Below are 13,386 nucleotides of genomic sequence, written 5' to 3' on the forward strand. Positions count from 1 at the left end.
AAACAACCTAGGTGCCCATCAACAGAAAAATGGGTAACCAAACTATGGTACATACATACAATGGAATACTATGCAACCCTAAAAAGTAACATAGAATCTGAAAAACACTGCATAATGTGGATGAGCTTGGAGGACATTATCCTGAGTGAAATAAGTCAATCATAGAAGGATAAATATTATATCAGTCCACTATTGTGAAAAGTTAAGGAAAGGTTTATATATGGAATGAAATTTTCTTTGTTAGTTACCAAGGGTGGGAGGGGAAGGGAGGGAACACTGTTAGATAGGTAGAGATAGGTATTGATTTGGGTGAAGAGAAGGGCAATGCACCAAATGTGAGTGATCAACACGATGGCATTGAGGAAGAGGAAGATATAGAGAGGTACGTGGGAGATACAGACAACAAAGATGAACCCTTTGCACAAACAGTACTGCATTGTCAGTGATGGCAAATATTGATATATGGGTGGAAGATGGGTAGACAGGCTGAACAATCAGGTATGTCTAGGCAGGGGGGGGATGTGCCCATGACTATGTACAGGGCTGGCAGACAATGTATCTACAAACATATTTGTATGTTCTGTAAGAATGTCCAGGTATACAGTAGAGCTGACAAGGGACAAGGTTGTGGTCACTTCTTGGTCACAGCCAGCCAGCTTGGTCACAGGGAGAAAGTAGTTGGACTTGTGGGCTTGGGACCACGGTCACAGAGGACATCAAGCTCAATTGGCATAACATACTACACAAAAACATTGTTCCACATCCTGCTTTGGTGAGTAGCAACTGGGATCTTAAAAGCTTGCAAGCTGCCATCTAGATGCAATGATGGGTCTCTCCTCATCCAGAGCAAAGAATGAAGAAAACCAAAGATTCATGGAAACAATTAGTCAAAGGGCCTGGTACACAAGGTGATCCTCAGCCTATATGACTACAATCCCAATCCAGATCCTATCAGCATTCTTTAAGGATATGAGACCAGAAGAACTAGATGGTGCCCAGCTACCACTGTCAACCACTCAGAGGAGGATCTATGTAGGAGATCCTGGATAGAGTGGGAGAACAATGTGGAATAAAACTCAAAATTATTTTTTAAAAAAAGGACCAGGTTTGCTGGTCTGATTGAGCCTGATGGAACCACTGAGACTATGGCCCATAGTTGCCCTTAAGGTCTGGAATTGAACCCACTCCTGTGGCTTCCAGACAAACAAAACACAGGCATATAAGCTGATCATTTACATTAGGTAGATACACTCCTTGGAGAGAATAATCATGGGAGAATAGAAGGGCAGTGTATGCACAGGGAGATAGCTCAGGGGCAGGAGTGCTTCTAGGAGGGAAGGACACACACAGGAAAGAGGTATCTGTGGGGAGGAAGTGGGAGGGTAGCTGTTGCATTGTGGGAAATTGCAGTCGATGTCATGAGACAAAGTGTATGTGAGCTGCTGTATGGAGAGTGAATTTGCTCTGTATATTTTCGACCAAATCACAATAAAAATGAAAAAACAAAACAAAAACTGACACAACTGGATCAATGTCCTGGAATAATAACTCTGGCAATAGTATGCAGGCTGGAGTGGAGAAAAAGATAGGACCAGTTCAGTAGTCTAAGGGCAAGGTAGTAAGGGCCTGAAATATGGTCATAGTTGTGGAATTGGAGGGAAGTTGAATTTCACCAAGGAGGTGAACAGGACACGACTTAGACATGGATGATGAGGGAAGGGAAAGCTAACTCCAGGGTTTTCAGCTTATGTACCTGAAACAAGGATAATGAAAAGAATGTCAGAAACATCAGGAGAAGATCAGGTGTTCATATTGGCCCTGGAGTTTGAAATGCTGGGGCATCTCCCGGTAAAGGAGTCAAGTTGGAGTTAACTTTTCAGGTCAGAAGAAGAGAAGGGCTGAAGATAGAGATCTGGGACCCTCAGCACCTCAGTTTCCTCCTTTATAGATAGGAGATAATAAAATCTGTTGAACCTACCTTTTAGGGTTATTTTGAGCATTCAGTGAGATATAAAATGTGAAAACACTTGATAAATTATAAAATATTATGTAAATGTCTTGAATTATTATTATTGAGCTTTAGGCTTCTCTGCCTAAGAGCTCATCCTCATCCCTCAAGAACCTATTCCTGTTCCTTCCCTTAGGCCATGCTGTGGGCCAGCTTGTCCTGTGGACATATTAATGAAAATAAAAAACAAACAAGGAATCAGACCGTGACAACCAAGGACATAAGAACAACTGCCTCAGGAGGCACTGGCCTGGTTCCATCGCAGGAGCCATATTGAACCTGTGTGTTGCCAACAAATAATTGGAATTTTTAGATCCTAGTTATCAGTAAAGGTTTGTGAACCAGTATTTATTCATCTTCTTGTGTCTACCTGCAAAGTTCTAGGGCTTCATCATCTCTTTCTTTTTATTTTAGAAAAACAAGAAAACTATATGACTGTGCCCTAGGCAAAGCAGCAGTGGGGGTTGGTATAAAGAGCAGGAGAATTGCTCATGCGTTTCTGCCAGTTTTGGGGAGATGGCAGTTGCTGACAGCCATGCTTTGTGATCACAGACTGTCTGCCCACTCACATTTCCAAACCTAGCTTATGACTTATACTGTAGTTTTTTTTTTTTTCTGATCCTCCAACTCTTCAGTCATAGTTCTGAATCTGTGAATATAATGGTTCAAGCCTCTGAATTTCTGACATCCCAGGTGTCTATCATTATCCCTAAGATTATGTTCCAAATCTATCCCCAAATCTCAAAGCAGATCACCATATTTTAATTAACTATACTATTTAAGCATCAAGCATCTGGCAGTTTTTCTGAAAGAGAAGAGAAAGACAGGGAAGAGAGGAGTACCCCTAACTCAAAAAATAATAAAGCATCAATTCCTAAGAAACGTGGGACCCCTGGAAGCCAAAATCAGCCAGAAATTCCACACTCTTTTCAACTTTCCTACATTGCTCTGAGTATTAATTCACAGATCTAGTTGGGGGTTGTTTTTAAATTGTTGTTGTTGTTATGTGCCATCGAGTCAAACCTGACTCATAGCGACCCCTCCTTGGGTTTCTGAGGCAGTGTCACTACGGAAGTAGGATTGCCCAACCTTCCTTCCGAGGAGTGGCTGGTGGGTTTGAACCACCAGCCATCTGGTTAGCAGGCAAGTGTCTTAGCCACTATGAAGGTCATAATTTTCTCTACCTGAATATATTTTTTTGGGACAGAAAGTAAGCTTCAGTCCTGTCTCTGCAACTGGAGAGACCATCACAGTATATACGTCTCCACAGGGTATCTCGGTGACATCACAGAAGCTGAGGCTGGAGCTTGGGGCACATGTGAAGATGCCTTTGGAACCATAGAGGTCAGTGCTGTAGTTGGTAGAGCCCCTGGATGCTTGCCAGTAGATCCGAATGCCATTAGGGCCCAGCCTATATAATTTCACCCCCAAAGGGCAGCAGGCACCTGAAGAATAGAAACAAACTCCATTACTCCTACAGGGAAACAATATTACCAGTTGCTGTATGGTTGACTCCAACTCATGGTGACCTCATGTGTATTAGAATAGAACTGTGATCCACAGGGTTTTCAATGGCTGAGTTTTCTGAAATAGATTGCCAGGCCTTTCTTCAGAGCAACCTCTGAGTTGATGGTGGACTCAAACCTCCAGTTGAAAGCAATTAGCAACCACCAAGTGAGTTAACTGTTTCATCACCCAGGGACTCTGGAGGGAAACAATATAAGTTAACCTATTACAAATAATATGATTAATTAGAGCAAAATTTGAAGAGGTACCCAAATTCTTTCTGTGGTGGGCCACCTGATCAAAAAGTCATGTGTGGGAGTAGGGTGGGCATGCCTTTTTAATATAGAACAATGGTGAGTCACAAAGGTCCACACTTGGCAGATACACATTGCATATGACTCAAACTTTGTAAGTCAAAGGCACAGAACCTTTGGCAAGATTCTTTGTAATACCCTATTTTCATGTAATTTTAGTGGGATTAAATTTAACTGTAGTTAATTATAAAGTGAAAAAAAAAGTTGCTGTCAAGTCAGTTCTGACTCATGGCAACCTCATGTGTGTCAGAATAGAAGTGTGCTCTATTAGGTTTTCAATGGCTAATTTTTTTTGAAAGTAGATTGCCAGGCCTTTCTTCCAACTCAACACTCCAACTTTTCAGTTAACAGCCTAGTGCAATAACTGTTTGTCCCACCCAGGGACTCCTATAATTAATTATACTCAGCTTTAACTGAAAAGACCAGTTTTGCTGAGGTGGATAGTATAACACCTAGGGAGTAGTCACTTACACAAACAGGTGGCCAAACGGTATTGGTCCACACTTCATATGTGCTAGCTGACTAGCTGCCTTTTTTTTTTTTTTTTTGATGCAAATTATTAATGCACTTGGCTGTTACACAGTTCAAGTCCACCCAGGGTTGCCTCGGAAGAAAGCCCTGGTGATCTACTTCCAAAAAAGCAGCCATTAAAAACTCTATGGAACTCAGTTCTACTCTGTTACCATGGGGTTGCCATGAATCAGAACCAACTTGTTTAGAGCTAGAGTTTAGAATTCACTTACCAGAGGAATAACTTCGGAAGGCACAATCTGCAGTCAGTCCAGTGGCACTAATTGCTTTTAATGCCACTGTGTAATTGACACCACACATGATGCATCCCAGAAGGCAGTGATTTTCATGGGTGTGACACTTGGATTGTCCAGTGTGTGACTCCAGCACTGCCACATAGGTTTGGGCCCCAGTCCCAATAGTCCAGCTCATATTGATGACTGATTGGGTGACCTGAGTTATTGTCAGACTGGCTGGACAACATGGCACTTAAATGGGGAAAAAGAGAAAGTATCAGAACTTTAGTCCCAACAAAGGTTGTTTGCAGTGGGGTCGGGGGTGGGGGGGGTGGACCAACTATCAAATATGCTATTTTGCCTGTGTTTCATTCAATAGCCTAAATTTTTGAAACTTCAATTGTTAATTCAAACTTCCTTCCTGGTTTTTCCTTCTGGTGTATCATGTATTATCAACTGTATATTATAGATGATTTTCCCAAGAATGCAGTACACAAATTGGCCACTGGGTAACGTGAAGTCTCACTCAACTTTTTTTTTCTTCAGAATAAGAAATAAACCCTTTGTTACTCACTGATTTAATCAATTCCAACCGTGAATTTCAAAGTAATGGTTCCATTCACCTCTAGTTCTTCATAGAGTTTGGAATGAAATACACTTTGCCTTTCTGTGTATTTTATAATACATCATTCATTACAAAACTTGAGATATTTTTAGCCACCTCTCCATTTTTCAGGGACCCATTAAACAGGATATGGATTGTCTGGAATCTTCATGGGAGTGTGTTTGGCATTGTTGTTATTCTGCTACTTTTTTTGATATTTCAACTTTCATAAGTGCCTTCTTTCCACTGTCTCCATTGTTTATAAGGGAAAATGATGTCCAAAGGCTTTAAGTGATTTGCTAAATTTCATTCACACACAAAACTGTATCTTCTGAAGCAACAACAGCTTTCTTTTATTGAGCTCTTACAATGCCTCAGGCTCTATGCTAAGAGCTTTATGTCATTCATTAATTTAATACTCACAAGCACTCTATGAGGCCATTATTCTCCTTATACTGATAAGGAAACTGAAACTCAGAAAGCATTTTTAGAGAAAGATCTGGAAGAGCCAAGTCAAACCAGCTCATTTGGGTACTTGTTAGCTGTTGGAATAGACTATGTGACAGAGGAATAGGAATTCAAAGAAATGTTTTGCAAAGTCAATTTATTCTTTCTTAGAAGCCAAAGGGGGGGGGGGACTCACTGCCATCCAGTGAATTCCAACTCATAGCGACCCCCATTGGGTTTCTAAGATGGTAAATCTTTATGGAAGTAGATTGCCCCATCTTCCTTCTGCAGAGCTGCTGGTGGGTTTGAACCGCCAACCTTCTGGTTAGCAGTCAGATGCTTTAGACACTGCACCACCCACTGGTTATGAATTCATTAGAGTCTTCTGATGATAATTTTATATAACCAGTCTTCAGAAGGAGCTCTGGTAGCATAGTGCCTAAGGCACTTGACTGCTAACCAGAAGGCTGGCAGTTCAAACCCACAAGCCACTCCTCAGAAGGAAGATGGGGCAATCTACTTCTGTAGTGATACTGCCTTGGAAACCGAAGGAGGGGTCACTATGAGTTGGGGCTGACTGGATGGCACATAACAACAACAACTGTATTCAGATGTTGAAAATTTTCTAAGACTGTGACTCTTAATAATGTAACATAATATATTTCTACCACACTTGGGACAGATCCAATAAGAAAATTCACGTTGTAAAACAGTTCCTAAGGACCCTACTGAAGCCAGCGTTCAGGCTGGTGATTGCTACATACCCATTTCCAGGGGCACGCTGTAGCTTGGCAGGCTCTGTCCTGCCTGTGTTTCTGCCACCACGGTGATGGAGAACCCTGAGCCGCAGGGCAGGCCCACCAGGGTGCAGGACTCTCCCGTGCTGCTGCACTGATACAGCCCTTTCTCCCCTTGGGCAGTCACTGTGTAAGTGGCGTCATCATTAGTGGATTGCCAGTGCACATTAATCATGGAGAATGCGTCATTTGAAACCTTTTTTATTTCAGGACTACAAGGAGCTAAGAGAATTGAGACTATTAATTGAAACAGCATGAGTTAAAAATACCATATGTACCCTTTGGTCTAAAGCTGACTTTTTTTCCTCCAAACTAAATTGTCATTACCTTCAACTATACCATGCATGTAGGCCAAATCCATAGACCCTTTGTGTAGGAAGTGTTGACACTGACATACAGGGGGTTCCTACAGTGTTGGACTAGCTGGAAAATGTTTAAGAGCATTTTGAACTCCAAAACCAAAAACAAGTAAGATAAAAGCTTACAGTCTTAATCTTCATGGTGTAAATAGAGGGCAGGTCTCCCACTGACAGGAGGAATTAAGTGGCTAATGTGGTAATTGATGAAATCTTCTACCCTCCCTATGGTTTCCTCTTTTGTTTTTGTTTTTCCCCACTTTCCTTCTCCCTCTTCTCTTCTGCCTCTCCTTAGTCTAGCAGGGACTCTAATGGTACTTACAAAGAGTGGTTAATAGGCTTTAACTTTTTCATAAGTCTTGTTGATGCCCATCCTGAGGAACATTGAACCAGCTGCCACCGTACCATCTTTGACTCACGGCGACCCCATGTGTTTCAGAGTAGAACTGCGCCCCACAGGGTTTTAAATGTCTGATTTTTCAGAAGCAGATCATCATGCCTTTCTTCCGAGGTCCCTCTGGGGGGACTAGAACCTCCCACTTCAGTTAGCAGCTGAGCACATTAACCGATTGTACTACAGGGAGTCTTCTGAGGGACGTATATGGGGGTGAATCATTCAGACGTCAGGAAATAAAGGCATAGCTATACCATACCTGTGGTTATAAATCGAGAAGTGCATGACATGTTGGTGCCCCGGATTTCACTGAATGAATACACTGTGATATTGTACTTGGTGTCACAGTCTAGAGCCGAAAGGGTGCAAGCAGGGGCAGTATCATTGCACTCAACCAAATTATACCCATCTACAGCCTTGGTTTCATAGAGTTCAGCGCCACGAGCGGGAGACCAAACAATTTCTACTCTGTCACTGGACACGAACACAGGGTTAATGTCACTAGGACAACAGGGAGCTGAAAGCAAGAGCAGAAAGAATGAAGGTCACTTCAGAACAATGCCACCAGAGGAGGATATTGAGAACTTGACCTCCCCATGCCCAGACCCTCCACCAATGCCCTCCTAAATTACAGCAATCTCCCCCTGCTGATCTATCCAGCTTCAATCGTGGCCTCACATGCACTGCATAGAGGAGAAATCTTTAGCATGACATTCAAGGTCATTACAAGGTGTATCCAGTCTACATGTTCATCTGCATCTCCCCTACAATCCCTGTTACACTAGACTCCTCAATTCCCACCCCACGCGTGCTCTCATTTCTCCATGCCTTGAAGACCACTTATCCCTGTACTGGAATGTCTTTCCCCTTTTGCCTGATAAAATCATGCTTAATCTAATTTCTCAGATCCTATCAGCCTCTTCAGACACTAAAACAGGGAGGAAGGAAGTATAATTGTATTAGAAAATTTTAGATGAGACCCCCACAGAGCCCCAAAGATAAATTCTGACAAATGCCTAACTTAGCTTGGAGTATCTCTGGAATGTTCTTTCCCCAACCAAATTCTACCCATCTTTAATTGATCTAGTTCAAGGCTACTCAGTCCAGACGGCACCCCTATGCTCTTAAGACCATATTGATAGTTTCTTACTCAAAATTCCAAAGACGTCAAATATTTGGATCCCTCATCCTGGTAAACTTTATTGCAGCCCAGATAATGTTATCATTTATATAATTATATGATAGTGTCCATCAGCCACTCTGCAGAAGAAAGACTGGGCAATCTATTTCCACAAAGATTTACTGCCTTAGAAACCCAATGGGGGTCGCTATGAGTTGGAATCAACTGGATGGTAGTGGGTATTCTTATATATAAATATAATTAATTAGTTAATTAATTTCAAGGCACTCACTCCATTAATTCCCACATGCCAACCACACTATGATAATTATTGAGGATGAAAAGAAAAGTAAAATGTGATCTGTCTTATAGAAGATCCAAGCCTAGTGGAGGAGAAAAATAGTAACAGTAATAATGACACTAGTAGAAATAGCTGTATGATGCTTTACCACTTACAAAGACCTTTTCAGATTCACCTCTTCATTATTATTTGTCCCATTTTGCAGGATACTAGGCACTATCGTCAAGGTGGGCATCAATATCCCATCTTACAAATGAGTTAGTGGTCAAGTTATTAGGACTTCCACTCAGACATCCTACTCCAAAGCCATCCAACCACACAGTCTCTTTCTCTATTGCTTCTTTGTCCCTCTGGTCTCTTCAGCATCTTGCACAGGGCTGAGCTCTGAGATCTCTGTGGAGGGTTTACTTTTTCAGAGCAAGGTTGAACAACTACATTCTTTGTACCCTTTTCACTTTTAAGCTATGCATTCTTGTCAAAATTTCCTACTCTGGAAAGAAAATGAGACAAGAAATTTGTTTTCTATTCTTGGCCCTAGAAGGACTCTCAGGTGGCCTTTGAAAGTCAGTGAGTGCAATAGATGATCCATTCTGCTGCTGAGTTTTGTAAACTCACAACTCCCTTTGCAAGTGCAACTTACCTGTGGTGTAATTGAACACCTCACCCAGAGGACTCTGCCCTGCCTTGTTATAGGCAAAAACACTAATAAAGTAAGTGAAGCCACACTCAGATAGGAAATTGCACTGAGTGATGGATGTGTTGCAGTGCACTTCTAAGCCATCATCGCTTTTCACAAAGGCCACATAGTAATCACCCAGCTCGACATTGGGCCAAGCCACAGACAAGTGGCCAGGTGGGTCTTCTTGAATCGTCACTCTTCCAGGTGCACAAGCAACTAGGAAATGATAATTAAATAATAAATAGTGGTGAGAGCATTGCAAGAGATTTTCTTTGCAGCTTTGCAATTGTGCAGGATTTCAAGACAACCTAAATCAGCAACTTGGAGCTTTGTAACAGATTGGATTTGGTGCACAGCATGCAAAACTATGTACTAGAAGTGCTAAAAGATTTTCTTTATAGAATCAAAGTTGATGACACAAATAGTACAACAAACTCTGATGACCTGTCCAAATTCTCTTGTTATATGAAGTGCTATTTGAAATAATGGACCACTAGAGTTTGACAGTCATTTTATGAGATAGGGATTTTCCCTGTTAGCATATTTGTTGAAAGATTTGATCTCTAGCAGAAGTGAAGCAAGTCTGGCTTGCAGAATATCCGTGCAGTTATCCTTTGTAGAGATAATAATGCTTGTTCTTGTTGTGTGCCATCAAGTTGATTCCAACTCATAGTAACCCATGTGTGAAAAAGTGGAATTACCCACATAGGGTTTTCTTGACTGTAATCTTTGCCAAAGCAGTTCACCAGGTATTTCTCCCTTGGAACTACTGGGTGGGTTTGAACCACCAACCTTTAGGTTATCAGCCAAGCACTTACCCATTGCACCACCAGGGCTCTTTAGAGATAAAAATAGACCAAAAACCCAAACATACTGCCATTGAGTCAATTCTGACTCATGTTGTTGTTGTTGTTATGTGCCATGGAGTCGGACCTGACTCATAGCAACCCCTTCTTGGGTTTCTGAAGCATTATCACTATAGAAGTAGATTGCCCAACCTTCCTTCTGAGGAGTGGCTGGTGGGTTTGAACTGCCAGCCTTCTGGTTAGCAGTCAAGTACCTTAGGCACTACACTACCAGAGCTCCTATTCTGACTCATAGCAATGCTCATTGGGTTTCTAATGCTGTAAATCTTTACAGAAGTAGATTGTCTCATCTTCTTCTCATGGAGCAACTGGTGGGTTTGAACTGTTGACCTTCTGGTTGGCAGCCAAATGCCTTAGGCACTGTGCCACCAGAGCTCCTTAGAGATAAAAATAGTCATCATTAATTGCACTTTCTATTAATATTTTCTATAATTCTGCCAACAATTATCCTCATTTTACACACAAGGAAACTGAGGCTCAAAGAGGTTAGATGGGTTGCTCAAACACACAAAGCTAGTGGGAGATGGAGCTGGTTCTTTCTGATACACCATACAGCTTGTGTACAAAGCCTCTATCAGTATGGAAAGTTCTTCTGACTGCAGCTTCCCATGTTCTGAAAACCAGAACACATTTTCATGCTTGTTGCATCCTCCAGGGAGCACCTCAAACAGACAGTTAAGATACCAGATACAGTGGACAAGAAAGAGATCAAGTAATACATGTAACTCAGTGCAAACTAAGGAAGACATTCTCAGATGTCCTAACATTCATCTCACATAATATATGTTAGACTATATTAACAACAGGCATCTCTCATCTTGGCTAATATTGCCTATTTTTCTGTGTTAACTCCATCATTCATTTATCCAGATGAGCATGGAATGAAGTTTTCTAAAGGAATGATTCAAATGAAGTTTATTCTTCTAAACCCTATGCTTTTAAGATTTCAGTTATCTCTAATGGAAATCTTCCTAAAATATATTACATGTTTCTGGACCCCAGGAAGCACATAGTGCTTTATAAATGTAGTTCTATCTTTTATTGATGAGTCAAGGTTGTTCTCATGATCAAGGCTGATTATGTTGTACACAAACAACAGTGGTGCCTCTGGGACACATAAGTGTGCAGGACTGTTTCAGTGGCCATTAACACTGGCTGCATGTTAGAATCAACTAGGGAGCTTTTACAAACTATTCATATCCAGACTCCATTCTCAGCAACTCTGAGTTAATCTATCTTGGGTGGGGTCTGGATATTGGGATTCTATAAAAAATCTCCCCAGATGCTCTTAATGTGCATCCAAGATTGAAAAACACTGGATGATTGCTCCTGCACTAAATGACTAGCGTGCAGTTTCTGTGCTTTAGAAAGTGGGTTTCTTGTCTCCTCCCTGTCAACCATTATCTCCTCATAATACTTCTAATGCACCACCTGCATTAAATTATAATGCTGATGGTTGTCAAAAGAGATGCCAAATCACCAAGTTTGATATACCAGTGACCTTAGTTTAACATAGCTGACTGCTAACCGGAAGGCTGGCAGTTCAAACCCACCAGCCACTCCTTGAAAAAAGGTTGGGCAATCTACTTCCATAGTGATACTGCCTCGGAAACCCAAGGAGGGGTCGCTATGAGTCAGATCCGACTCGACAGCACATAACAACACCAAGAATAAACTGTAGGTCTGTTTTAGTTTCCTAGCGTTGCTATGACAGAAATACCACAAGTGGCTGACTTTAAAAAGCAGAAATTTATTTCCTTATAGTTTAGGAGGCTAGAAGTTAGAATTCATACCCTATGGGGCAATTCTACTCTGTCATACAGGGTTGCTATGGCTAGGAACTGACTAAACTCAATGACACACAACAGCTCTAGGGGAAGGCTCTCTGTGGGCTCTGGGGAAAGATCTTTGTCTCTCAGCATTCCTTAGTTCCTGGGCTATCTTCCCATGGCAACTATCTTTCCCCTTTTTATGCTTACTTTGGTGTCTAATCTACTCTTTTTAATGACTCAGAATTGACTAAGTTTAAGACACACCCTACATTGATATGGCCTCATCAACATAACAAAGAAACCCCTATTTCCTGACAGGATTATTTCCACAAGTTTACTAGTTGAGATCCCAATACATATTTTGGAGGGACAAATTCATTCCATAATACAATCTGAGGAATTGGCTCTATTTCTTTCCTGTGGCATAAGGGACATCAGCTTGGTGACAGCTCTTTTTTCTCACTGCTCAAGACATCCTGACATTTTGACACAGTGGACATTATTGAAATTATCTGCCTTTTCTTTGACTTAGAGTGAAATCAGGCAAACTTGAACTTGAATCCCAGCTCTACCACTTAGTATGAGTGCTTCCGGGAAAATTATCTAACATCTCTGGGCTTCAATTTTCTTATCTGAAAAGGAGATGATAGAATCTTTCACAGAGTTTCTGTGGAAACTAAATAAAATAATGCATTTATAGTGTTTGGGACAAGGAATCCTAGTGGCACAACAGTTAAGCACTCAGCTGTTAACTGAAAGATGGTGGTTCAAACCCACCAGTGGCTCTGAGGAAGTAAGACCTGGTGATCTGCTTTTGAAAAGATTGTTGCTGTTGTGTGCCTTTGAGTCAGTTCTGACTCAATGACCCTGAACAGACTAGAACTGCCCTGATCTGCTGTAATCTATATGAGTGCAGATTGGCAGGTCTTTTCTTCCATGGGGTGGGTGTTCTGGTTACCTAGTCCTGCTCTGACAAGAATATACCACAAATGGGATGGCTTTAACAAACAGGAGTTTATTCTTACAGATTGGAGGCTTTAAGTCCAAGTTCAAAGTGCCAAGCTCTAGGGGCTGGGTGAAAGCCTCTCAACCTTGGGGTCCAGCTCTGCCTCCTGCTCCTGGCCGACTGGAACCAGAGGCATTTCTTCACTCAGACAGCTGCTGGCTGCTGAGGCTGACAAAACCAAAGGTTGACAAGTAAAAAGACACAGTCCTGATGTTACCAAACCACACGGCAGGCCATTAATTTAAGTCCATTGTAAGTCCCAAGGTCGGCAGAGCATGGCAGGCTGCTGAGCAATGACCCAGCTACATGCAGGGTCCAAGCATGTCAGAAGCTAGAGACTATCCCCAAGCCTTCTCCTTATTTACAGGAAGCAGACCACATCCCAGGGAGCTCTGGTAGCATAGTGCCTAAGGCACTTGACTGCTAACCAGAAGGCTGGTGGTTCAAACCCACCAGCCACTCCTCGGAAG

General features: G+C 41.8%; 1 protein-coding gene across 1 annotated transcript in view; it reads right to left on the minus strand.

The window, feature by feature from the left end:
- Positions 1 to 13,386, minus strand: part of FNDC7 (fibronectin type III domain containing 7) — a 42,892-nt gene that overhangs the window by 7,336 nt on the left and 22,170 nt on the right. The window contains exons 6-10 of the mRNA XM_042782097.1: positions 9,234 to 9,488; positions 7,432 to 7,689; positions 6,390 to 6,644; positions 4,572 to 4,826; positions 3,193 to 3,453 (exon numbers count right to left, since the gene is read on the minus strand). Of these exons, the coding sequence (XP_042638031.1) occupies positions 3,193 to 3,453; positions 4,572 to 4,826; positions 6,390 to 6,644; positions 7,432 to 7,689; positions 9,234 to 9,488 (1,284 nt within the window). The remainder of the gene's footprint in view (positions 1 to 3,192; positions 3,454 to 4,571; positions 4,827 to 6,389; positions 6,645 to 7,431; positions 7,690 to 9,233; positions 9,489 to 13,386) is intronic.

Source organism: Orycteropus afer, unplaced genomic scaffold, assembly GCF_000298275.1.
Source record: "Orycteropus afer afer isolate SDZICR_OR568_19922 unplaced genomic scaffold, OryAfe1.0 scaffold00010, whole genome shotgun sequence".
Classification (NCBI taxonomy): Eukaryota; Metazoa; Chordata; class Mammalia; order Tubulidentata; family Orycteropodidae; genus Orycteropus; species Orycteropus afer.